The sequence below is a fragment of the Tachyglossus aculeatus genome, chromosome 20 (assembly GCF_015852505.1).
Source record: "Tachyglossus aculeatus isolate mTacAcu1 chromosome 20, mTacAcu1.pri, whole genome shotgun sequence".
NCBI lineage: Eukaryota > Metazoa > Chordata > Mammalia > Monotremata > Tachyglossidae > Tachyglossus > Tachyglossus aculeatus.
The window spans coordinates 19157434-19185094 of NC_052085.1; the positions used below are offsets into that span (position 1 = coordinate 19157434).

The 27661-nt window shown below is 48.3% G+C and overlaps 1 protein-coding gene across 1 annotated transcript in view; it reads left to right on the forward strand.

The window, feature by feature from the left end:
• Window positions 1-27010, forward strand: part of ARHGAP20 (Rho GTPase activating protein 20) — a 101549-nt gene extending 74539 nt beyond the window's left edge. The window contains exons 10-15 of the mRNA XM_038761667.1: window positions 314-483; window positions 3367-3528; window positions 11641-11750; window positions 15494-15683; window positions 17665-17779; window positions 24457-27010. Coding sequence (XP_038617595.1) covers window positions 314-483; window positions 3367-3528; window positions 11641-11750; window positions 15494-15683; window positions 17665-17779; window positions 24457-26018 — 2309 coding nt within the window. The 3' untranslated portion in view covers window positions 26019-27010. The remainder of the gene's footprint in view (window positions 1-313; window positions 484-3366; window positions 3529-11640; window positions 11751-15493; window positions 15684-17664; window positions 17780-24456) is intronic.
• The last annotated feature ends 651 nt before the right edge of the window (window positions 27011-27661 follow it).

Here is a 27661-nt window from a genome sequence, read left to right on the forward strand (position 1 = left end):
AGCCAAGCCATTTTGCTTTATCATAATGTATAGATACGGGTGCCGCCTTAATTGTGGGAATAGGCTATGGCTTTTCAGTGTTTGGATGGTCCCATACCTTCTTCGTTCATGGTGCAAGGGAATCAGTGTGGTAGTAAGTGCTTACTCTGTACTAGACGCCGGAGTAGATACACGAAAATCAGCCCCTATCCCACTTAAGAGTGAGGGAGACCGGTCCATTCCTTCTCCTCTATGACGGTAGCGACCATCCCGAAACACGCAGGTGCGTCAGTCTAACTGCAATCATCTCTTCTCTCGAACCCCTCACCTCCAGGCCAGAAGCCGTCATTTCGAAGGCGAAGGTCAGTCCTAAACTGGGCCTTTTGGCGGGACCCCCAGATGGACAACCCGCCGGGGTCGCCAACGGACCCCGGACCCGGGAAGCTTTTTGGAGTCTCTCTGGAGGATGTCTGTGAGGACGACAACCTGCCCAAACCAGTCTTGGTAAGTCTCCGTTCCGCCTCGCCCCAGGGCGCTCAGCTAACTGGGGGAATTGGAGCCAAGATCGCCGCGCGGGCGTGTTTTTCCATCTTGGCATCGTGGGTGGCATCGAGCCTTCGGGATTGCCTTGCCGTCTGAATGCCCTCTCCCCTCCGGGGGAAATTAAGCGCTCACGCAAGACTCCAGACTCAACCAGGCAAAGCAGGGGGACATTTCCATGCCCCTTGCATCCTTACGCATTCATTCCGTCGGATTTATTGAGCGCCTACTGTGTGCAGAGCTTGGGAAGTCCAAGCCGGCAACATCCGGAGCCGGCCCCTGCCCACCAGCGGGCTCACAGTCGAGAAGGGGGAGGCAGGCAGCAGAACAAAACATGTGGACGGGTGTCAAGTCATCAGAATAAATAGAAATAAAGCTAGGTCAGCATCATCATCAATCGTATTGATTGAGCGCTTACTATGTGCAGAGCACTGTACTAAGAGCTTGGGAAGTACAAATTGGCATCATATAAAGCCAGTCCCTACCCAACATTGGGCTCACAGTCTAAAAGGGGGAGACAGAGAACAAAACCAAACGTACTAACAAAATAAAATAAATAGAATAGATAGGTGCAAATAAAATAAATAAATAAATAAATAGAGTAATAAATATGTGCAAGCATATATACATATATACAGGTGCTGTGGGGAAGGGAAGGAGGTAAGAAGGGGGGGATGGAGAGGGGGACTCCATCCCCCTAGGTGCACATCATTAACAGAATAAATAGGATGGTAAATATGGACAAGGAACATAGTCATAAGTCTGTAATAATAATAATAATGGCATTTATTAAGCGCTTACTATGTGCACTGTTCTAAGCGCTGGGGAGTTTACAAGGTGATCAGGGTACAAACATAGGTATAGGTACTGTGGGGAGGGGAAGGAGGAGAGGAAAAAGGGGGCTCAGTCTAGAATATGCCAGGTGATGACAGACCGTGCTTGAAAAAGGCAGAGTTTTCAGTCCAATTTGGGTGAAATGGCTACATTTGCTTGGGTTCACAATTGTGTAGGGGTGAGGCCTTCAGGAGGTGGGATGTGCTGGAATGGACGGGAACTTCTCTGTGCCTCAGTTCCCTCATCTGAAAAATGGGAATTAAGACTGTGAGCCCCACGTGGGACAACTTGATCACCTTGTATCCCCCCCCAGCGCTTAGAACAGTGCTCTGCACAGAGTAAGCGCTTAACAAATGCCATAATAATAATAATAATAATAATTAAGTAGAATAAAAGAAAGGAAACCGGAAGGAAGGAGGGGGGAAAAAGGAGAGACTAATACTGGCAGGGTGTGTGGGTGTCCTGGGTGTTGGTTTGGGGGACATAATAGCCCCAAGCCCAGGGGCAGATAAAAATTAATAGTTAATTAGTGCAACGCACTGTTCTAAGTGCTGGGGAGGTTACAAGGTGATCGGGTTGTCCCACAGGGGGCTCGCAGTCTTAGTTCCCATTTTCCAGATGAGGTCACTGAGGCCCAGAGAAGTGAAGTGACTCGCCCATAATGAGGATTATGGTGTGTGTTAAACAGCAGTCACCCAGATGGACACACACATACAAACACATCATCCTCAACACCTCCTACACACCCCCACACAGACACACTAGAAACAGGAGGAGGGAAAAAGCAATAGCAGCCAAGCCCGGCGCTATCGCCGACCGCCTGCTTTGGCTGCCTGGCCCGGCACCGGTCGTCTTCCGGGGCTGACGGAGGCGGGAAAGCCAAACGGGAAGGCCGGGAGCCGGCCGGCCTCTCCGGAGCCCAGACCCGGTGGGCGACCGGACCGGGGGACGGGGCAGGGCGACCGGACGGCTCAGCTGTGGCTTTCCGGAGTCAGCGTCAGATCCCGGAATGGCCCGGACGGGTGGCCAGCTCATTCGGCCCTATCCCTGCGGCGTGGGCCCAAACCAACTCCGGTTATTCCCAGCCCCTGAGCAGCACTGCCTTCCCGCTCCGCTTTGGGTCGGGCTTCCCGCTGGGAAGTGGCCCTGCTCTCCCTCGGATGCCCGGCGGCTCCCCGGGAATGCCGGGGTCCCCGGAGCCTTTGGCCGGTGACCCCGGCCTCGGGAGGCTTTCCCACCCTGACGTTTCCTGGCTCAGTGGGCTTGGGAGCCAGAGATTGTGGGTTCAAATCCCGGCTTTGCCGCTTGTCAGCTGTGTGACTTTGGGCAAGTCACTTAATCAATCAATCAATCAATCGTATTTATTGAGCGCTTACTGTGTGCAGAGCACTGGACTAAGCGCTTGGGAAGTACAAGATGGCAACCCCACTGTTGGGTAGGGACTGTCTGTATATGTTGCCAATTTGTACTTCCCAAGCGCTTAGTACAGTGCTCTGCACATAGTAAGCGCTCAATAAATACGATTGATATAGAGACGGTCCCTACCCAACAGTGGGCTCACAGTCTAAAAGGGGAGCAAAACCAAGCATACTAACAAAATAAAATAAATAGAATAGATATGTACAAGTAAAATAAATAGAGTAATAAATATGTACAAACATATATACAGGTGAACTTCTCTGGGCCTCAGTTCCCTCATCTGGAAAATGGGGGTGAAGACTGTGAGCCCCCCGTGGGACAACCTGATCACCTTGTATCCTCCCCAGCGCTTAGAACAGTGCTTTGCACATAGCGCTTAACAAATGCCATCATTATTATTATTATTATTATTATTATTATTATTTCCTCAGCCAGCCTCCCCCTTACTCCAGCCCCCAAACGTTAAGCTTTTCCTCAGAGTTTAATTGTGTGTTCTTTCAGCCCAAAGGCTTATATGTTAACGGCATGTCTTAATCGTGGAATGGGCCAAGAGCGCGTGGAAGACTGCCTTGTTTTCTTTCCCCCCCACCACAGGAAATGCTTTCCTTTCTTCACGAGAAAGGGCCCCTCACCAAGGGCATTTTCCGGCAATCGGCTAACGCCAAATCCTGCAGAGAGCTGAAGGAGAAGCTGAATTCAGGAGCTGAGGTGCAGTTAGACTGTGAATCCGTTTTCGTAACCGCGTCGGTCTTAAAGGTAGGCCGAAGCGTTTTGCCTTTCCCCCGGAATCCGTCGAAAGAGCTGCTGCCGGCTTCCTTCACGGTCTATGCGTATTTTCCTGGCATTCCTTCCAAAGCTATCTCAGATGCCCCGTAAAAACGCAACAGAAATAAGTCCCGTCCTATACTTTCTGCCTCACGGCACCTGTTTTATGTTGTAGCAAGTGTCTGGACTCCGTAGCGTTGCACGAAAATTAAAGAACGCTCTATGGGAGCTAAAATTTCCAGCCATGCCCCATTCAGATCTTTTGAGAATTCGCCCTTTCTCTTTTCTTTTCTTTTTAACCTTCTCAATCAATCAATCAATCAATCAGTCGTACTTATTGAGCGCTTGCTTTGTGCAGAGCACTGTACAAAGCGCTTGGGAAGTACAAATTGGCAACACATCCAACAACGGGCTCACAGTCTAGAAGCAGCGTGGCTCAGTGGAAAGAGCACGGGCTTTGGAGTCGGAAGTCATGGGTTCAAATCCTGGCTCCGCCCCTTGTCAGCTGTGTAACTTTGGGCATGTCACTTCACTTCTCTGGGCCTCAGCTACCTCATCTGTCAAATGGGGATGAAGACAGGGACACCCTGATCACCTTGGAACCTCCCCAGCGCTTAGAACGGTGCTTTGCACATAGTAAGCTCTTCATAAATGCCATTGTTATTATCATCATTATTATTATTATTAGAAGGGGGAGACAGACAATGAACTCATCATCATCAATCGTATTTATTGAGCGCTTACTATATGCAGAGCACTGTACTAAGCGCTTGATAATAATGGTATTTATTAAGCACTTACTATGTGCAAAGCACTGTTCTAAGCGCTGGGGGGATACAAGGTGATCAGGTTGTCCCACATGGGGCTCACAGTCTTCATCCCCATTTTCCAGATGAGATAACGGAGGCACAGAGAAGTTAAGTGACTTGCCCAAGGTCACACAGCTGACACGTGGTGGAGCGGGATTCGAACCAACGACCTCTGACTCCCAAGCCTGTGCTCTTTCCACTGAGCCACGCTCAGTGGAAATAAAAATAAAATAAATAAAAATAAAACGAGTAGATCACCTTGGACCCTCCCCAGCGCTTAAGAACGGTGCTTTGCACATAGTAAGCACTTAATAAATGCCACTGTTATTATCATCATTATTATTATTATTATTATTAGAAGGGGAGACAGACAGTGAAACAAAACGAGTAGACAGGTGTCAATACCAAAAATATGGAGCGCTTCCCAAATTACAAGGAAATGTTACCAAGACTGCCAGCGATGAGCACAGCACCATTCCCAAATATTTCAGGCACGATCCATTCATCTTCTGATACCTGTTAATTGGGAAGCAGCGTGTCCTAGTGGAAAGACCACGAGCCTGGGAATCAGAAGGATCTGGGTTCTAATCCCGGCTCCACCACATAATAATAATAATCTTGATTAAACGCTTACTATGTGCCAAGCACTGTTCTAAGCGCTGGGGTAGATACAAGGTAATCAGGTTGTCCCATGTGCGGCTCACAGTCTTAATCTTTAATCCTTATTCAAGAATCCTTAATTCTTGAGAAGCAGCGTGGCTCAGTGGAAAGAGCCCGGGCTTGGGAGTCCGAGGTCAGGGGTTCAAATCCCGGCTCCGCCGCTTGTCAGCTGTGTGACCTTGGGCAAGTCGCTGAACTTCTCTGTGCCTCAGTTACCTCATCTGTAAAGTGGGGATTAAGATTGCGAGCCCCACGTGGGACAACCTGATCACCTTGCATTCTCCCCAGCGCTTAGAACGGTGCTTGACACGTAGTAAGTGGTTAACAAATACCTAAATCATTATTATTATTATTATTATTAATTGATAGCCCTGATCCCTGCCCACAGAGAGCTTACAACCTAGTTGGAGAGTGCTGTGAAGGGTGAAGATAATACCTAAGTGCTTACGGGGTCTGGACCCAAGTTAATAGGTGACACTGGAAGAAGAAAAATAGGATGGGGAGAGCTTATTGAGCATTTACTGCGTGCAGAGCATTGTATTAAGCACCTGGGAGAGTACAAGATAGCAGAGTTCATTCATTCAATCGTATTTATTGAGTGCTTACTGTGCACTGTACTAAGCGGCTAGACCAGTTTCTGCTGCTGCTTTGGAGAAAGGGGAGGGCAATAAAAATCACAAAATGACGCCAATTTTCAGGGACCCCTTCCCCTCCTTCAGTAGGGAGGGGTGCGGGACGCCGAAACTTGGGGCCATTTTGCGATTTTGATTTCGGGATCTTTTTTCTAAGCCTTCTGACACATTTTGAAAAAGTTGGTTTGGCTCCGACGGGGCTTCGTTACTCCCTTTGGCTTTCAGTTCCGCTGGCTTGGCTTAAACACAGGCACACATAGCTCGGCAGACCGCATTTGCAAGTTTGTCGCGGAGCCCCCGAGGAGCGACGGTGTCTTTGATCAGCCGGGCCTTTCAGGGAGAGTTCATGCCCAAACCTCGGGTAATGGCTCATGACCCCGAGAGTCTGGCCGACGGCCCCGCTCGGACGGTGGGAAGGAGGATTCCTTCAAGGAAACGCTCCGAGCCGGCGATTACGATTCAGGAGCCGTGCTAGGAGATGCTAGCTTTGATTCGCGTCCTTTCAGCTGTGATAGCGATTGTATTTCCTAACATGTTGTTCCAGCTGTGGTGGGGTTCACCGAGATGTTACTCTCGTTCTCTCGCCAGGGTAGGTTGAAGATTTAATCGTGTTTTTCTTCAAAACAGATCACAAGTACATTTTCCACTATACTTCATGCGGCGCCCTGTGTCGCGGCCCCGATTCTGGAATAACAAATTGCTTCTCCCTCGAATTAACTTCTTAAAGTGGGTGTTGGAGCCAGAATTAGTCAGGGCCTGGGGAGGTTTGGGAGATCTACACGGACAGGACGTGATTTAGGGGAACTCCCGATTAACCAGCCTTAGGGATATCCAGGCCCCTTCTTCTCTCCTACAACCCAAATCTTAGCTATTTCCCGGCTTGCAGGGGGATCGGAAAGGGAAATGAGACTTATCCTGCCCTCCTAGGTGTGGGAAAGGAGCCTAAAAGGATGCTATAATAATAATAATAATAATGATAATGGCACTGTTCTAAGCGCTGGAGCCTAAAAGGATGCTATAATAATAATAATAATAATAATGGCACTGTTCTAAGCGCTGGGGAGGATACCAGGTGATCAGGTTGCCCCACGTGGGGCTCACAGTCTTAATCCCCATTTTACAGATGAGGTCACTGAGGCCCAGAGAAGTTGTGACTGGCCCCAAGTCACCCAGCTGACAATTGGCGGAGCTGGGATTTGAACCCATCGCCTCTTGGCTCCAAAGCCCGGGCTCTTTCCACTGAGCCACGCTGCTTCTGTAAGCTACTGGAAGAAGGATTGGATTCGTCTTTGGATTTCCGTTATCCTCATCCTGTCTCTTGTCTCTGGTTTCTGTCGATGACTGACAGTTAACCCCTGACGTGAATGAAAGTCTTTTACCGGTGATCCGGGCTGGTACATACAGGAACTTGCATCGCCCATCTCCCCAGCCGGTCATTCTCGGTCTCTTTTGTGGGAGTCCCTCAAGGTTATTTCTATTTCTGGGCCTATTTCTATTCTCCATTTCCACCCACTCCTTCGAAAAACTCATGCACTCCAACTACCAACCCTCTGCGGATGATTCCCAAATCTCCATCTCCACCCTGACGTCGCTCCCTCTCTGCAGTCTCATATTTCCTCCTGCCTTCATCATCATCATCAATCGTATTTATTGAGCGCTTACTAGGTGCAGAGCACTGTACCAAGCGCTTGGGAAGTACAAATTGCCAACGTATAGAGACAGTCCCTACCCAACAGTGGGCTCACAGTCTAAAAGGGGGAGACAGAGGACAAAACCAAACATACTAACAAAATAAAATGAATAGAATAGATATGTACAAATAAAATAAATAGAGTAATAAATATGTACAAACATATATACATATATACAGGTGCTGTGGGGAAGGGAAGGAGGTAAGATGGGGGGATGGAGAGGGGGACGAGGGGGAGAGGAAGGAAGGGGCCTTCAAGACACTTCTCCTTGAATGTCCCACCCCCTCCAGCTGAACGCGTCCAAAACAGAGCTCCTTATCTTCTCGCCCAAATCCCGTCTTCCCCTTGACTTCGCCATCACTGCAGAAGGCAGCCCCATCCTTCCTGCTCGCCAGCCTGTAAACTTGGCGTTATACTTGACCCCTGTCTCTCATTCAACCCACATATTGGTACAGTGCTCGGCACACAGTAAGCACTCGATAAATACGATTGAATGAATATTAAATCCATCGCTAAATCCTGTCGGTTCAACCTTCGCCACAGTGTTGAAATCGGCCCTCCCTCTTCGTATCCAACAGACAGTGACTCTCCCCACCTTCAAAGCTTTAGCTGAAGCAGCGTGGCCCAGTGGGCAGAGCCCGGGCTTTGGAGTCGGAGGTCATGGGTTCAAATCCCGGCTCCACCGTCAGCCGTGTGACTTTGGGCAAGTCACTTCACTTCTCTGTGCCTCAGTTACCTCATCTGGGGATTAAGACTGTGAGCCCCGCATAGGACAACCTGATCATCCTGTAACCTTCCCAGCGCTTAGAACGGTGCTTTGCACGCAGTAAGCGCTTAATAAATGCCATCATTATTATTATTATTGAAGGTACATCTCCTCCAAGAGGCCTTTTCTGATTAAACTCTCCTGTTCTCTTTTCCCACTCCTTTCTGCGTCACCCTGATTTGTTCACCCCTCCCTCAGCCCCACATCGTTGACGTACATATCCTTAATTTATTCATTTACACTGATGTCCTCCCCCCCCACCAATCTGCGAGCTCGTTGTGGGCAGCGGACATGTCTACGAACTCTATTATATTGAGCTATTTACTATTCTATTTATTTTATTTTGTTAATATGTTTTGTTTTGTTGTCTGTCTCCCCCTTCTAGACTGTGAGCCCGCTGTTGGGCAGGGACCGTCCCTAGATGTTGCCAACTTGGACTTCCCAAGCGCTTAGTCCAGTGCTCCGCACACAGTAAGCGCTCAGTAAATATGATTGAATGAATGAATGGATGAATTCATTCATTCATTCTCGCCTGTCCCGCCATCGACCCCCGGCCCACGTCATCCCCCGGGCCTGGAATGCCCTCCCTCTGCCCATCCACCAAGCTAGCTCTCTTCCTCCCTTCAAGGCCCTGCTGAGAGCTCACCTCCTCCAGGAGGCCTTCCCAGACTGAGCCCCTTCCTTCCTCTCCCCCTCGTCCCCCTCTCCATCCCGCCCATCTTACCTCCTTCCCTTCTCCACAGCGCCTGTATATATGTATATATGTTTGTACATATTTATTACTCTATTTATTTATTTTATTTGTACATATCTATTCTATTTATTTTATTTTGTTAGTATGTTTGGTTTTGTTCTCTGTCTCCCCCTTTTAGGCTGTGAGCCCACTGTTGGGTAGGGACTGTCTCTATATGTTGCCAATTGTACTTCCCAAGCGCTTAGTACAGTGCTCTGCACATAGTAAGCGCTCAATAAATACGATTGAATGAATGGATGAATTGTACTCTCCCAAGTGCTTTGTACAGTGCTCTGCTCACAGTTAAATCTCTGTAAGGACGATTGATCGATTGATATAGCAACAATCAACATATTTTGGTGCTTTGCCGCGGACCAAACAAACTAAGGCTGGGATCCCCAGGGCTCTAAGTCTGACTTGGCCTCCTCAGGCCCCGGAGGGGAAGGTTTTGGGAAGTAGAAAGGTGATGGCGGGGCGGGGGGAGAAAGATTGAGAGCGACTGCGTGCCCCATGTCTCCTAGATGATTCCCATCCAACAAGGATTAAAGGTTCATGGGAAGTAGCGTGACCCAGTGGAAAGAGCCAGGGCCGGGGTTCTAATGCCACCTCTGCCGGCTTTTTGACCTTGGGCAAGTCGCTTAACTTCTCTGGGCCTCAGTTTCCTCATCTGGAAAATGGAGATTAAATACCTGTTCTCCCTCCTACTTAGACCGTGAGCACTGCGTGGGACAGGGACTGTGTCCAACCGCGTAATAATAATAATGACGGCATTTATTAAGCACTTACTATGTGCAAAGCACTGGGGAGGTTACAAAGTGATCAGGTTGTCCCCCGGGGGGGCTCCCAGTCTTCATTCCCATTTTCCAGATGAGGGAACTGAGGCCCAGAGAAGTGAAGTGACTCAAAAGTCACCCAGCTGACGAGTGGCGGAGCCGGGATTTGAACCCATGACCTGTGACTCCAAAGCCCGTGCTCTTTCCACTGAGCCACGCTGCTTCTCTATCTACCCTAGTGCTTAGAACAGTGCTTGACGCCTAGTAAGCGCTTAACAAATACCATTTTTTTAAAAAATGATCTTGGGGAAGGAAACTTTTCTCCTCAACTGTTTTCATTGACTTAAATTTTCAGGGACCCCTCAAAGTGCCACTGAGATGCTGTAGAGCAGTTAGTGTAGCTCACATGCGGCACCTTTTCCTCCTACAGAGAAACGGAGTCACAGACAACCCGGTAATCAATCAATTGTATTTATTGAGCGCTTACTGAGTGCAGAGCACTGTACTAAGCGCTTGGGAAGTACAAGTCGGCAACACAGAGAGACAGTCCCTACCCAACAGTGGGCTCACAGTCTAGAAGGCCCAGTAGTGTTACCTGTGTTGATCATCATCTACCTTCCAAAGTTTTAACAGTCCTCACCCCTGTTTGGTAGGTAGTGAAAATCTGGAAATGGAAGAGGAACGACATTTCCCTTTCTTAGTGCCAGTTCGAGAGCTTAGTATAGCGTTCTTCAGTCAGAAAGCCTTCAATAAATACCATCATCATCATCAATCGTATTTATTGAGCACTTACTATATGCAGAGCACTGTACTAAGAGATTGGGAAGTACAAATTGGCAACATATAGACACAGTCCCTACCCAACAGTGGGCTCACAGTCTAAAAGGGGGAGACAGAGAACAAAACCAAACATACTAACAAAATAAAATAAATAGGACAGATATGTACAAGTAAAATAAATAAATAAATAGAGTAATAAATATGTACAACCATATATACATATATACAGGTGCTGTGGGGAAGGGAAGGAGGTAAGATGGGGGGGATGGTGATTCTTACATGGTTTATTTCAGACAACCCAGCTCACCGCCAGAGCATTCTGCCTTGGAAGCTCCTGGAGGGATGGGATTGTGTCTCCTAAGCGCAAAGAATGTACTGTGTACACAGAAAGCGCTCAGTAAATGCCATTGAGTGACTGAAGTTAGACCACCTTCCTTCCTCTCCCCCTCGCCCCCCTCTCCATCCCCCCATCTTACCTCCTTCCCTTCCCCACAGCACCTGTATATATGTATATATGTTTGTACATATTTATTACTCTATTTTACCTGTACATATCTATTCTATTCATTTTATTTTGTTAGTATGTTTGGTTTTGTTCTCTGTCTCCCCCTTTTAGACTGTGAGCCCACTGTTGGGTAGGGACCGTTTCTATATGTTGCCAACTTGGACTTCCCAAGCGCTTAGTCCAGTGCTCTGCACACAGTAAGCGCTCAATAAATACGATTGATTGATCACCTCTGGTGGGGAGCAGAGTATTTGATCAGAGAAGCAGCGTGGCTCAGTGGCAAGAGCCCGGGCTTTGGAGTCAGAGGTCATGGGTTCAAATCCCGGCCCCGCCAATTGGCAGCTGGGTGACTTTGGACAAGTCACTTCACTTCTCTGTGCCTCCGTTCCCTCACCTGTAAAACGGGGGTTGACTGTGAGCCCCACGTGGGACAACCTGATCACCTTGTATCCCCCCAGCGCTTAGAACAGTGCTTTGCACATAGTAAGCGCTTAACAAATACCATCATTATCATTATTATAATAATTATCAATCTCCATGTCATTAAGTGGGGGTAGATTGCTTTCAGGATGACTCCTACTAGACTGTGAGCCCGCTGTTAGGTAGGGACCGGCTCTATATGTTGCCAGCTTGTACTTCCCAAGCGCTTAGTACAGTGCTCTGCCCCCAGTAAGCGCTCGATAAATACGATTGAATGAATGAATGACTGATATTTAGGAGCATTTTTGGTTTTCCATTTCTCTCTCTGAAAAAGGATTTTCTTCGAAACATTCCCGGAAGCATCTTTTCGTCTGATCTCTTTGACAAGTGGATCTGTGTGATGGACCGAGGGAACGACGAAGAGAAGATCATCGGGGTTCAGAGGTAGCTGTTCTACCATGTATTAAGCACTTACTTTGTTCAAAGCACGAGGTAACTGAGGCAAAGATGGCATTTATTAAGTGCTTACCATGTGCAAAGCACGAGGTGACTGAGGCAAAGCTTGCATTTATTAAGCGCTTACTATGTGCAAAGCACGAGGTGACTGAGGCAAAGATGGCATTTATTAAGCGCTTACTATGTGCAAAGCATGAGGTGACTGAGGCAAAGATGGCATTTATTAAGCGCTTACCATGTGCAAAGCACAAGGTAATTGAGGCAAAGATGGCATTTATTAAGCGCTTACTATGTGCAAAGCACGAGGTAACTGAGGCAAAGACGGCATTTATTAAGCGCTTACTATGTGCAAAGCACGAGGTAAATGAGTATTAAGCGCTTACCATGTACAAAGCATGAGGTAATAGGCAAAGATGGCATTTATTAAGCACTTACCATGTGCAAAGCCCGAGGTAACTGAGGCAAAGATGGCATTTATTAAGCACTTACCATGTGCAAAGCACAAGGTAACTGAGGCAAAGATGGCAATTATTAAGCGCTTACCATGTGCAAAGCATGAGGTAACCGAGGCAAAGATGGCATTTATTAAGCGCTTACCATGTGCAAAGCACAAGATAACTGAGGCAAAGATGGCATTTATTAAGCGCTTGCCATGTGCAAAGCACGAGGTAACTGAGGCAAAGATGGCATTTATTAAGCGCTTACCATGTGCAAAGCACGAGGTAACCGAGGCAAAGACGGCATTTATTAAGCGCTTACCATGTGCAAAGCACGAGGTAACTGAGGCAAAGAGAAGTGAAGTGACTTGTCCAAGGTCACCCATTAGGCCAGTGGCGGAGCCAGGACTAGAACCCAGGTCCTAAGTCGCGCCCTAACCACCAGACCACGTTGTCACTTAGGACTTGTGACCGTTTCAGGCTGTGGCTGCGAAACATTTGTCAAGCAAGAACTGCACTGATTTGAGAAATTGTGCTGTGCCCAAATACGCCCTGGAAGACAGTTCCTCAGCCCTGGAGTTTTAACTTGGTTCTTGGGGCTCCTGCAGTGAGTGGCCCTCACTGCTTTACTGCTCTTTTAAACTCACTCTTTATCTAACACCTTCTGAGATGCAGCTCCCCTGGAATATTTCAGGGGTTTTCTTAACTGATCACATAAATTTCTACATGAATGAAGAAAACACACTGTCATTAAATCAGGGCAACATTGTAGGCTCCTGCAGTGAGGGTGGCCCTCACTGCTTTACTGCCTTTTAAACTCACTCTCTACCTAACACCTTCTGAGACGCCTCTCCCCTGGAATGTTTCAGGGGTTTTCTAAACTGATCACGTAAATTTCTACATAAATGAAGAAAACACACTGTCATTGTATCAGGGCAACATTGTAGGCTCCTGCAGTGAGGGTGGCCCTCACTGCTTTACTGCCTTTTAAACTCACTCTCTACCTAACACCTTCTGAGAGCCTCTCTCCTGGAATGTTTCAGGGGTTTTCTTAACTGATCACGTAAATTTCTACAAGAATGAAGAAAACACACTGTCATCATATCAGGGCAACACTGTAGGCTCCTGCAGTGAGAGTGGCCCTCACTGCTTTACTGCCTTTTAAATTCACTCCCTACCTAACACCTTCTGAGACACATCTCCCCTGGAATGTTTCAGGGGTTTTCTTAACTGATCACGTAAATTTCTACAAGAATGAAGAAAACACAGTGTCATCATTTCAGGGAAACATTGTAGGCTTCTGCAATGAGAGTGGCCCTCACTGCTTTACTGCCTTTTAAACTCACTCTGTACCTAACACCTTCTGAGATGCAGCTCCCTGGAATGTTTCAGGGTTTTTTTTTTCACTGATCACATAAATTTCTACATGAATGAAGAAAACACACTGTCATTATATCAGGGCAACATTGTAGGCTCCTGCAGTGAGAGTGGCCCTCACTGCTTTACTGCCTTTTAGACTCACTCCTTATCTAACACCTTCTGAGACGCAACCCCCCCGGAATGTTTCAGGGTTTTTTTTAACTGATCACATAAATTTCTATATGAATGAAGAAAACACACTGTCATTATATCAGGGCAACATTGTAGGCTCCTGCAGTGCAAGCGGCCCGCACTGCTTTACTTCCTTTTAAACTCACTCTCTAACACCCCTGGAATGTTTCAGGGTTTTTTTTTTTAACTGATCACGTAAATTTCTACATGAATGAAGAAAACACACTGTCATCATATCAGGGCAACATTGTAGGCTCCTGAAGTGAGGGTGGCCCTCACTGCTTTACTGCCTTTTAAACTCACTCTTTATCTAACACCTTCTGAGACGCCTCTCCCCTGGGATGTTTCAGGGGTTTTCTTAACTGATCACATAAATTTCTACATGAATGAAGAAAACACACTGTCATTATATCAGGGCAACATTGTAGGCTCCTGCAGTGAGTGTGGCCCTCACTGCTTTACTTCCTTTTAAACTCACTCTCTAACACCTTGTGAGATGCATCTCCCCCGGAATATTTCAGGGGTTTTCTTAACTGATCACGTAAATTTCTACATGAAGAAGAAAACATGCTGTCGTCATTTCAGGGAAACATTGTAGCCAGTGTTTTTATTCATTCAGTCAGTCGTATTTTTTGAGCGCTTACTGTATGCAGAGCTCTGTACTACGCGCTTGGGAAGTCCAAGTTGGCAACATCTAGAGACGGTCCCTACCCAACAGCGGGCTCACAGGCTAGGAGGGGGAGACAGACAACAAAACAAAACATGTGGACAGGTGTCAAGTCATCAGAATAAATAGAAGTGAAGCCAGAAGAAGCACATCACTAATGAAATAAATAGTAAATATGTACAAGTAAAATAGAGTCATTCATTCATTCATTCAATCGCATTTATTGAGCGCTTACTGCGTGCAGAGCACTGTACTAAGCACTTGGGAAGTACAAGTTGGCAACATATAGAGACGGTCCCTACCCAACAGCGGGCTCACAGTCTAGAAGCAATAAATCTGTACAAGAAGAAGAAGCACATCACCAACAAAATAAATAGAATAGTAAATATGTAATAAATCTGTACAAGAAGCAGTGTGGCTCAGTGGAATGAGCCCGGGCTTTGGAGCCAGAGGTCATGGGTTCAAATCCCGGCTCCGCCACTTGTCAGCTGTGTGACTTTGGGCGAGTCACATCACTTCTCTGGGCCTCAGTTCCCTCATCTGGAAAATGGGGATGAAGACTGGGAGCCCCTCGTGGGACAACCTGATTACCTTGTATCTACCCCAGCACATTGAACAGTGCTTTGCACATAGTAAGCACTTAACAAATACCAACTTTATTATTATTATTCTCTGGGCCTCAGTTCCCTCATCTGTAAAACGGGGATGAAGACTGTGAGCCCCACGTGGGACAACCTGATCACCTTGTAGCCTCCCCAGTGCTTAGACCAGTGCTTTGCATATAGTAAGCGCTTAATAAATGCCATTATTATTATATATACAGGTGCTGTCAGGAGGGGAAAGAGGGGAGGAGGAGAGGAAAAAGGGGGCTCAGATGTTTCTACCTTCTCCTCCATTTTCACTGGGTTGTGAGCAGAGTGTGTGAAACTCTACGCGCTCAGTACAGTGCTCTGCACACAGTAAGCGCTCAATACGATTGAATGAATGAAGCACGCGCTGTTCTGGTTTCCTCATTCACGAACTTCTAAACCAAAGGGCTTGTTTTAAGGCTGCCTCTTTTTTTCCCCCTTCTTCAGGCTAATCGACCACCTCCCCCGGGCAAACATCGTGCTGCTGCGGTACCTGTTTGGGCTGCTGCACAGCATCAAGCTGCAGTCGGCCTCTAACCAGATGACGGCATTCAATCTAGCGGTGTGCATCGCTCCCAGCGTCCTCTGGCCTCCCGCCTCCTCCGGCCCTGAGCTAGAGAGTGAATGTACTAAAAAGGTACCGCGGTTTTACCGTCCCGCTCTTTAGATGCCACTGTCACGCGGGGACTCGGGCCTGGCTGTCTTTTCCATCCGTTGCCCAGGTTTCTTAGAAGGCGGGAGTTTCTTCTTTGGGATTTTCCTGGAGGGGTGGGATTGGTAGGTAGGAGGGGAGGCAGGAATGAGTGGGACAGCTTGGGGTCGCAGATGTACTAATAATAATGGTATTTGTTAAGCGCTTACTATGTGCCAGGCACTGTGCTGAGCAAATCAGGCTCTGGGTGACCCAGAGGGCAATTCTGGGGCCTGGCCTGACATCCCGCCCCCATTCACCCGGATCATCATCATCATCAATCGTATTTATTGAGCGCTTACTAGGTGCAGAGCACTGTACTAAGCGCTTGGGAAGTACAAGTTGGCAACATGTAGAGACAGTCCCTACCCAACAGTGGGCTCACAGTCTAAAAGGGGGGGACAGAGAACAAAACCAAACATACTAACAAAATAAAATAAATAGAATAGATATGTACAAGTAAAATAGAGTAATAAATATGTACAAACATATATACATATATACAGGTGCTGTGGGGAAGGGAAGGAGGTAAGATGGGGGGGATGGAGAGGGGGATGGGGGGAGAGGAAGGAAGGGGCTCAGTCTGGGAAGGCCTCCTGGAGGAGGTGAGCTCTCAGTAGGGACTTGAAGGGATCTGCCATCTCCTTGGACTCTGCGCTTTCCCCCTTCCGTCCCGGGAGTCGGGCCCACCCGGCCCCCTCAGAGCCGGGAGAGCCCCACTCCCACCCTACCCCTCGCAGGAAAGCTCAGCCCCTTCCCTAGCAGGATCCCAATCCAATCAATCAATAGTCTTGACCTGAGGGAACCGGGCATCCTGATTTTGGTGAGGAAGTTCCAACATTTGGAAGTCAAACCCCTCCCCTCATGACTCTTTTAAGGAGGTTTAACTTCCAGGGTGCTTTAATCAATCAAATGGTGTCTGTTGACTGCTTACAGTGTGCAGCGTTGGTGCTCCTTGCCCACAAAGAACTTACAGTCTAAAGGGGGAGTAATTTTAAAGGGAGTTAATAATAATAATGATAATGATGGCATTTGTTAAGCGCTTACTATGTGCAAGTGCAAAGCACTGTTCTAAGTTACAGTAACACAAATACACACTTATTATGTGCAAAGCACTGTTCTAAGTTAGATAGTAGCACAAATACACTCACTCCCCAGCCCTTTGCAAAGTGAGTAATAGTCTAATTTTATTGATGAAAGTAAGCTTCTTGTGGGCAGAGAATGTGGCGGGGTGGGGTGGGGGGAGTTGTTTGGTTTTTTTTGCGGGAGGTGGGGCGGTGTTTCTAATTATTTTTGTTTTCAAAAAACTATACAAGCTTTTTGAGCATTTATGTGCCGGGCACCGTTCTAAGCGCCGTGGTAAATACAAGCCGACCAGGTTGGAGACAGTCCATGCCTCACATGGGTCTCACAGTCTTAATCCCCATTTCACAGATGAGGTCATTGAGGCCTGGAGAAGTTAACTGACTTGCCCGAGCTCATACAGCAGAGAAGTGGAGAATCTGGATTAGAACCCAGGTCCCTCTGGGTGCTGTATGCTTTAGGCCACTCTGCTTCTCAACGTTTCTACCAACTCTATTACACTGTCCTCTCCCAAGCACTTAGTACAGTGCTCTGAGTTAGCACTCGGTAGATACGATCGATTGAAGAGAGAGGTTACTGAGGCATCAATATGGTTCATCTAAGACCACAAATTAGAGAATCCCACTGGAAGAGAAAATCTGGAGTTCTCCGTTTGTCGTGGGCCACCCCTTCCTTGAACAGACTTCTGCTTAACTCCTCAGTTTGTACCAGGGGGGAATGGCAGACCCATGATCTGCATTTTCTCGGAGCTCTTCTGCCTTTTTTTAAGTGGGTAAGGTGCGTCCGAAATTCAGCGTCCGAACAGAGGAAGAGTGACATCCCGTTTTCCCTGGTTGTGTTGCAGGTCTCTCTTCTTGTACAGTTTTTGATTGAAAATTGCTGCAGGATATTTGGAGACGAAATCACTTCCCTCTTTGAAGACATCTCCATCAAGTGTGACAGCAGAGAGGATGTCCCAGGTAACGATGGAGTTTGGGGGCGGGGGGGATATCGTTCAATGAAAGTTAAGAGCTGCCCTGGCTAAACGTTCAGGTTAATGAATTCAGAGCCACCGCTCTCAGAAAGCAATCCAAGTGTGCGGCACGCTGATTGAGGGAGACTGTAAATACGAGCCTTGAAGGAAGCGGCTCATGACGTTGGTCGCTCCGGTGCCGATAAGGAGGCAGCACCACCATTTGATAGCACTCTGACCATTTGGGCAGCTCCGAGAACACACCATAGTTGTCCACCTCATAGAGTGGGGGTGAAAGAGGCGATAGCCCCCCACGGACTTTCCACCACGGCGACATTGCCATTGGTTTCACCCCCTATACTAGCTGTCTGAGTAAGCTGGGCAGGCATTGCTAGTGTGCCCCGTCCCTCGGAGCCGTAAAGGGCCGGAGGTGAAATCCACATCTACTCCTCGCCTTCCGCTGACAACACATGGACCCTATTCAGCCCAGGGACCAGTGAGGTTCCCATAGGCGTGCCACATTCCAGGGAAAACCAGGGATGTTCCCCAACTCCGGTACCAGCGGTCACCCAGCTGAGGAAGCAGGGCGGGCGACCCCTCCCATTGGGATTTGGGGTCGGGGCAAGAGGAATCGTCCGGCTTTTGAGCCTGTGGGCATCTGCGAGGCGGCAGCCCCGCTGTGCCCTCCTTTGCCCCGTCTCCCTCCCCAAAAGCCACCCGCGCCAGCCCACTAGCCGGCAAAGACCCCAGAGCCGAAGCGTAAACCGTTTCGGCTGCTAGGTCACACAGAAAGTCAGTTGGCTGAAGCCACCGCATGCTCTCCCGGCAGCAAAGCACCGAAGATTAGTCACGAAAAAAGGAAATGACCCCCTGGAAGATGCTGGGAATGAGCGGTTGGGTATCGAAGAGGCGAGATTTTTGCTTGGCATTTGGTTTGACTAGGCATTTAGATGACTTTCTAGTTGTAGGAAAGAATTCAATTCGGGCTAAAGCGCATGAAGATATCACGTTTAAAGTCAAAACTCGGCTTTAGATAAACCAGCTAAAAGGGGGAAATCACATAGACTGCCGAATGTCGGGCGCTGAAATCTTTGAGGTAGGAATTTGCCCTTGGAAAACATGGGTTTCAACTTGCATTACTAAAAATAAACCCACTAGCCAATTTGACGAGGACGATTTCCCATTTCTGCGGCCCGCGGTGCTTGAAGAGGTCACAGCTAGTCAAGCACCGAAGCCCTGGTAGCATTTCAAATTCAACTGATTAGTCGGTGCGGTTCGTTGTTTAGGGCCAACCCTAATGAAGTTGGCATTTGCTATTTTTCCCATACCATTTCATGGGAATGTGGTGATTTGTGTGACCAATATTAGCCAGGTTTGCCAGCAGGGTCCCCTGTGAAAAGACCATTTTCAAGCATATAAAGTAATATACAACATTTCGCTGTTCAAAGCAAGCCGATGAGCCCCATCGTCCCTTATGAATGATGATACTACGCGAGAGATTTCGAGCCGGGGGTAGAAGAATCTTGGACCAAAAAGGGATTCCAGCCTTGGGAAGAAAGAGAATGGGCTACAATGCACCTGTAGATGGGAAGCAGCTTGGCTCAGTGGAAAGAGCCCGGGCTTTGGAGTCAGAGGTCATGGGTTCAAATCCCGGCTTTGGGCAAGTCACTTCACTTCTCTGGGCCTCAGTTACCTCATCTGTAAAATGGGGATTAAGACTGTGAGCCCCCCGTGGGACAACCTGATCACCTTGTAACCTCCCCAGCGCTTAGAACAGCGTTTTGCACATAGTAAGCGCTTAAGAAATACCATCATCATCATAATCATCGTCATTAGAATCTGCCACCTACTTGCTGTATGGCCTTGGGCAAGTCACTTTTAACATCTCTGTGCCGCAGTTCCCTCATCTGTAAAATGGGGAGGCAATTTCTCCCTCATGTGGGACCCGATTATCTTGTATCACCCAGCGCTGAGTACGGTGTCTGGCACATGGTAAGCGCTTCACAAATACCACAATTATTATTACTCTAACACTCACTACTTTCATTTCCTTCAATTTCACATTAAGGGTGTTGGATTGAAAATAACTTTACAGCATACCTGTTGTTAATTTTCAGCCTTTCGCTCCTGTTCCCCATAAATGCAATCGAGCCCATCCAATGGATGATGATAATAATATTCATTCATTCATTCGATCGTATTTATTGAGCGCTTACTGTGTGCAGAGCACTGTACTAAGAGCCTATAATAATGATGGTGATGGCATTTGTTAAGCGCTTACTATGTGCAAAGCACTGTTCTAAACGCTGAGTAGATGCAAGGTGATCAGGTTGTCCCACGGGGGGCTCACAGGCTTCATCCCCATTTTACAGGTGAGGTAACTGAGGCACAGAGTAGTTAAGTGACTTGCCCAAAGTCACACAGCTGATAGTAACGATGAGTTTACCATGACTGAATTAAAGCAATAAGATGGGCTGAGACATACAAATGAGTAACCTTGTTGTTATAATAATAATAATAATGACATTTATTAATCAATTACTATGTGCAAAGCACTGTTCTAAGCACCGGGGGGGTTACAAGGAGCTCAGGTTTTCCCACGGGGGGCTCACAGTCTTCATCCCCATTTTCCAGATGAGGGAACTGAGGCCCAGAGAAGTTGCCCAAAGTCACCCAGCTGACAATTGGCAGGGCTGGGATTTGAACCCATGACCTCTGACTGCAAAGCCCGGGCTCTTTCCACTGAGCCACGCTGCTTCTCTTATATCATCATCATCATCATCATCATCATCAATCGTATTTATTGAGCGCTTACTATGTGCAGAGCACTGTACTAAGCGCTTGGGAAGTACAAATTGGCAACATATAGAGACAGTCCCTACCCAACATTGGGCTCACAGTCTATGGCGGTAACAAATGCTAACGGGGATCAGAAGTTCAGAAATTGGAGATGAGTCAGGGAAGATCTCCTTGGACAGAGCAGGCAGAAAATTCAAAGGACACTCCTGGCTGTAGCAGTAAAAAAAAAAAGGCAAATGTCCCGAGGGAAAAAATGTTAAGAAGGTCACTGGTGTTGGGAATTTTGATAATATTAGAGGGGCTTTGGCTAGCTGTGCACCTGTCAGAGACGTACAGTGCTCTGCACATAGTAAGCGCTCAATAAATACGATTGATGGTGATGATGACCCCGGGAACAGGGACGGCGAGCTTTTCATTACAAATCCACCCGCGAAATTTCTCTTGTGGCCGGGAGCGTTAGCAGGAACGTGGTCATTTGCTGCTCCAAAGTCCTGTGGAGAAACCTCACTTCAGCGTACTGAGGGAATCAATTAAATCCTTTTTCGACTGACGGAGTGCTCTGCACATAGTAAGCGCTCAATAAATACGATTGATTTTAGCCATGGCATTTAATTCTGGGATCCTCCCTCTTTTTAATTAATCAGATAATCAGATAATTAATCAGATAATCAAGTAAGCAAGCAATCAATCAGTGGTATTGTCTGAGCACTGACTGTATCCAGAGCTCTTGGGGACTATAATACACTATCAATCAGTTGTATTTTTGAGCACTTATCGTGTCCAGAGCCCTGTACTAAGCGTTCAGGAGAGTACGACAGATTTGGTAGACGTGCCCACAGGGAGCGTAGATTGGTCGACAGGATTCCCGCCCCCAGAGTGTTATGCACTTGGGGAATATAATACAGTACCACCCAATCGGTTGTATTTTTGAGCACTTACCATGTCCAGAGCCCTATACTAAGCGTTCGGGAGAATACGACAGATTTGGTAGACAGGATTCCCGCCCCCAGAGTATTATGCACTTGGGGAATATAATACAGTACCAACTAATCAATCAGTTGTATTTTTGAGCACTTACTGTGTCCAGAGCCCTGTACTAAGCGTTCGGGAGAATACGACATATTTGGTAGACAGGATTCCCGCCCCCAGAGTATTATGCACTTGGGGAATATAATACAGTACCAACTAATCAATCGGTTGTATTTTTGAGCACTTACCGTGACCAGAGCCCTGTACTAAGCGTTCGGGAGAGTACGACAGAGTTGGTAGACGTGCCCACAGGGAGCGTAGATTGGTAGACAGGATTCCCGCCCCCAGAGTATTATGCACTTGGGGAATATAATACAGTACCACCCAATCGGTTGTATTTTTGAGCACTTACCGTGTCCAGAGCCCTGTACTAAGTGTTTGGGAGAGTACGGCAGATTTGGTAGACAGGATTCCCACCCCCAGAGTATTATGCGCTTGGGGAATATAATACAGTACCAACCAATCGGTTGTATTTTTGAGCACTTACCGTGTCCAGAGCCCTGTACTAAGCATTCGGGAGAATACGACAGATTTGGTAGACAGGATTCCCGCCCCCAGAGTATTATGCACTTAGGGAATATAATACAGTACCAACCAATCAATCAGTTGTATTTTTGAGCACTTACCGTGTCCAGAGCCCTGTACTAAGCATTCGGGAGAGTACGACAGAGTTGGTAGACATGCCCACAGGGAGCGTAGATTGGTAGACAGGATTCCCGCCCCCAGAGTATTATGCGCTTGGGGAATATAATACAGTACCAACCAATCGGTTGTATTTTTGAGCACTTACCGTGTCCAGAGCCCTGTACTGAGTGTTTGGGAGAGTACGACAGAGTTGGTAGACAGGATTCCCACCCCCAGAGTATTATGCAGTTGGGGAATATAATACAGTACCAACCAATCGGTTGTATTTTTGAGCACTTATCGTGTCCAGAGCCCTGTACTGAGCGTTCAGGAGAGTACGACAGAGTTGGGAGACGTGCCCACAAGGAGTGTAAATTGGTAGACAGGATTCCCACCCCCAGAGTATTATAATACATTATACATTATTGTACAATTATACATTATTATAATTAATTATTATATTATAATGTACAATTATACGTTATTGTAATACATTACAACAATCGGTTGTATTTTTGAGCACTTACTGTGTCCAGAGCCCTGTACTAAGCGTTCGGGAGAGCACGACAGAGTTGGTAGACGTGCCCACAGGGAGCGTAGATTGGTAGACAGGATTCCCGCCCCCAGAGTATTATGCACTTGGGGAATATAATACAGTACCACCCAATCGGTTGTATTTTTGAGCACTTACCGTGTCCAGAGCCCTGTACTAAGTGTTCGGGAGAGTACGACAGATTTGGTAGACGGGATTCCCACCCCCAGAGTATTACGCGCTTGGGGAATATAATACAGTACCAACCAATCGGTTGTATTTTTGAGCACTTTACCGTGTCCACAGCCCTGTACTAAGCGTTCGGGAGAGTACGACAGATTTGGTAGACAGGATTCCCACCCCCAGAGTATTATGCACTTGGGGAGTATAATACAGTACCAACCAATCGGTTGTATTTTTGAGCACTTACCGTGTCCAAAGCCCTGTACTAAGCGTTCGGGAGAGTACGACAGAGTTGGTAGACGTGCCCACAGGGAGCGTAGATTGGTAGACAGGATTCCCGCCCTCAGTCTAGTGTGGGACACAGGGATTAAAATAAATTCAATAAATTATTTTTAGGAATAAATAAATAAAATAAATTACTAAATAAATTTAATAAATTTATTAAAATAAATAAATTAATTAAAATAAATAAATAAATTAAAATAAATAAATAAAATAAATTAAAATAAATTACAGAGAGGAGAAGCAGCAGAGGATAAGGATATAATAATAATGACATTTATTAAGCACTTACTATACGGAAAGCACTGTTCTAAGCGCCGATATGTACATAAGGGCCGTGGGACTGGGTTGAACTACAAAGTACGTAAGGGGTACAGACCCAAATGTATAGGTGACATGAAAGGGAGGGGAAATGAGAGGATACCCAGGGATGGGTTCTTGGAGGAGCTGTGATTTTACTAGGACTTTGAAGAAGGGGAGAGTGATGGGCTGTTGGACATGAAGGCTAAACCAAGCAGCATGGCGGGAGTCGGAAGGGCGCGGGTCCTGATCCCGGCTCTGCCACGTGTCCGCTGTGTGACCCTGGGCAAGTCACTTCCCTTCTCTGGGCCTCAGTTCCCGCATCTGTAAAGTGGGGGTTGAGACTGTGAGCCCCGTGTGGGACAGAGATTGTGTCCAACCCGATTTGCTTGTATCCACCTAGCACATAGTCAGCACATAACAAATACCACAAGTATTATTATGATTCTCTATTTCTGCTTGGAGGGATTCCACTGAGTCAGGAATGAGAGACTGTGGATATCCCTACCTAGAGATAAATAGTTTTTTGTAGATTCCTGTGTAGCAGTTAGGGAAACCATGACCGCTTTTTTCCCCTTGGGTGAAAATGTGAAAAGTCCATAAAGGGTAAAAAAAACCCCAAAAAACACTGAACTAAGATGAAGAAAAAAATAGTGAAGATTCAGAGTACTTGCGATAAGTCTGTTTTCCAGTGAAAATGTCAAGCGGTTAAGGCGATGGACTTGAAATCCACTGGGGTGTCCCCGCGTAGGTTCGAATCCTACCGACTACGGTGTGTTTTCCCTCATCTGGAAAATGGGGATGAAGACTGTGAGCCCCACATGGGACAACCTGATCACCTTGTAGCCTCCCCAGCACTTAGAACAGTGCTTTGCACAGAGTAAGCGCTTAACAAATGCCAAAATTATTATTATTATTATTTTACTCTCCATCAGGTATCACCTGCTTTCAGCTGAACGACTCCTCGTACGACAGCTTGGAAAACGAACTGAACGACGATCTAGACTCCCCATTTAGCATCCAGGGGAAGAAGCTGGGCCAGAACAGGAGCGTCGACTCCGTCCTGACGCTGAGCGACTGTGACTTGGAGCAGGCTAAAGATGAAGAGGTTCCCAGGAGGTGCCCCCCGCCCTCGAAGCCGGTGTCCATTTCCGTCTGGTTCCACAGAAACCCCGCTTCCCGGGACCCTTCGAAGCACGAACTTCTCCACTCCGGCCCGTGCGGACTCTCGCCGGCCGCCGCAGCGGATGCCGTGACGAGCCTGAGGAGTCACCGGCGCTGCTCGGAGCCCACCATAGACTTCGTGGACCCCAAGCTCACTTTTCTCCGGGAGGGGTGTCGGAAGAAGTCTCGCAAGGCCAGCTGCGACGCCGTCCTCTCCCCAAGCGGCGAGGGTTACCTCGGGCAGCTCCGTTCTCTGCAAGAGGAGGGCCAGAGACTCATCAGCCAGAGTCCGGGGATGGGGTTCGACGTGAAGAAGAACAAAACAGCCCACCGCAACACCGAGAAGAGAGACCCGCGCCTCCTCGGAGACCTTCAGGCGCGACAGGCCCCCAAGTCGAAGCCGATGGCCATTTCGGTTTCGTTCCACCGGCAGCCTACGTCGCCGGATCGGTCCTCGCGGGCCGAGGGACGGAAACTGATCGGTCCGAGTTCGGTTCCGGGAACGGAGGCGGGGAAGAGAGACCCGGCCCCGCGGGGCGTTGAGAAGGAGTTTCTCCCCTCTTCCCCGAGGTTCGGCGTTTGCCCGAGAACTAGCTGTTCCAGCTTCTCCTCCCCCGGCACCTCTCCGTCCGGTTCGTCGGTCAGCTCTCAGGACAGCGCTTTTTCCCAGATTTCTGAGCACTCGGCCTTCACTCCCACCGACGCCTCCTCGCCCGTGGATTGCACTTTTCAGGCCCAAAGGAAACAGGGAGGGCTCCCGCCTGACTTCAGCGGCCTGCACCCCTTCCCCGGACTCGTCGCCTCCTCCCCTCCCCGGGCTGGCGGCCACCCGGTCCGTGGGCCGGCGGAGGCCGCGGAATGGCCGGCACCCACTCAGACCGTGACGCTTCACCCCAGCACGTGGTTGAGAAGCGGGGTGGCTACGCTGAAAAGCTGGTCCTTCAAAAAGAAGGAGAGGGTCTCTCGGCAGAAGAGCGGAAGCTCCGTGAGAAGGACTCTCGGGCCCCCGCTGGGGTCGGCCGCCGAGGACCCACCGGGGTCGGTCACCCCGAAGACGGCCGGAGGGACCGGGCCCAAGGAAAAGGCCCGGGAACGGACCCTGGCTTCCAGCCGGGACGCGGGGAGGGGCCGGACCTCCCCGTTCGGCCCCAGGGAGGCCGGGCTAAAATCCCCGGAACTTTCTACCGAGGCGGGTCAAGAAGCCGAGGGTTTTGACCCGACCCCCGCGTCGGGTCAGCCCCCCGAGAGACCCCAGCCCAGCTCGGTCGGAACGGATCAGGCGCCTTGCCCAGATCCGAGCGCCGAACGTTTGGGGCCGGGAATCATTTTGTAGTGACGGGCACGGACGTTCAGCCAAAAGCGGGTCGGGGCGATACCGCCACGGTCACAGGAATCTAAGCGGGTTCGCTAACTTCAAGACAGTGGCTGCCTGCGTTAGTAGGCCCTGAGGTGGGTTGCTAGGTGTAGACCGGCCGATTCGTGTAGGATTTTCTTTACGACGGAGTGTTTAATACTCCCAGTGAGCCAGTGGGGCCGGAGCTGCGGAAAGGGGAAAGCCGCCTGCGGTAGTTCTCCTGAGACGTTTCTCTGAGGGATTTCGCTTTTCCCAACTCCGGGGAAACCGGCTTTCTCCTCGATAAAGAAAGCCATCTTTCACCTCGGTAAAGAAAGTCACCTCTCCGCCTTGGTCGCTAATGAAACGTTTGCTCTTCGGAATTCGGAAAGTTCGGCCAAGAGCCGAAAAGCCCGGTTCTTCAGCACGGGCGGTTCCGTCTGCGTGTTTGATGTCGCTTTCGCCCTCCTTAAGCATTCCCGCATTAAAGCCTGGTAAGAACCGTGTGTCTTTTGCGGTTGAGACAGTCGGCCGATTCCCAGGAAACCCCCTTGCCGCTTTGGAGCTACGGGATGCACTATCGCTATTGCGGTTTCTCGTGCCCCTGGTAGTAGGAATTGTTTTTCTTGGCCGACAGAATCCCCGGTTCCACCCTTAGAGCGGTTGTTTTCCCCCCTCCCCACGCTTTGGGGGCAGGACAAAGGGTGACAAAAAGCATAAAGGAAAACCAGGCCGTCACTGACTGGCCTCGCTGCTTGTGCCCCCGTTCGACGTCCGGCCGCCGGTGTTTAAATGCGAACCGTTTGTTTAACGCGCTGCCATGAAACGCCACACACAAGAACGTATGAAAGCAGGACGCGGCATTTGGCTATACTCCACCCAAGTCAACCCATAATATATTAAACCGTTGCTTTATCGAAAGGCTTTGAGTTTGTATAATATATCTTGTTCAATTTTGCTATTACGTTACGAAATAAATGTGTATTTTTGTACTTGCAGAAGCTGCTGCTAACTTTTAAAGCCGTTGGGTTGTAATGGCGCTGGTTGTGGTGTGTACAGACTCCGTGCCGTCTATTAAATAAAAGCACCAGTCGGCCAAATCAACCCAAGCACATTTAGGCAAGTCGTGCTGCTTTTCGCAGAGCCATCTGGGAGAGCAGTCAATCGTATTTATTGAGCGTGCAGAGCACTGTACTAAGCGCTTGGGAAGTCCAAGTTGGCAACATATAGAGACAGTCCCTACCCAACAGTGGGCTCAAAGGACGAGGACAGGGCCCAAGGTATGTAATAAGAGCTTGGGTCTTGTTTATAGAAATGATCTGTATGCTCTTTTTTTTTCCTTTTTAGCTCATCAGAAAGAATCTGTGTTTTGCAGATAATATAAAGACTGTGTTTTCATGGGCCTGATATTTTTAGCGCGCGTCACTGGTATCACTTGAATCTGGTCGACGACGTTATGGGAGTCAACCGCCTAAATACACGGCTCTGTGATGCAAATTTCAGTCAATGTTTTACGGGCGCGGGGAGATTTTTAAGCGACTGTTTAGCCACCGCTGTTGAGAGAATTCACTGGAGGCTGTCTAAAGTAAATCAACAACTAAGGGATCCCCAGTGTGGTTCTAAGCCTGTATTAATAATAATAA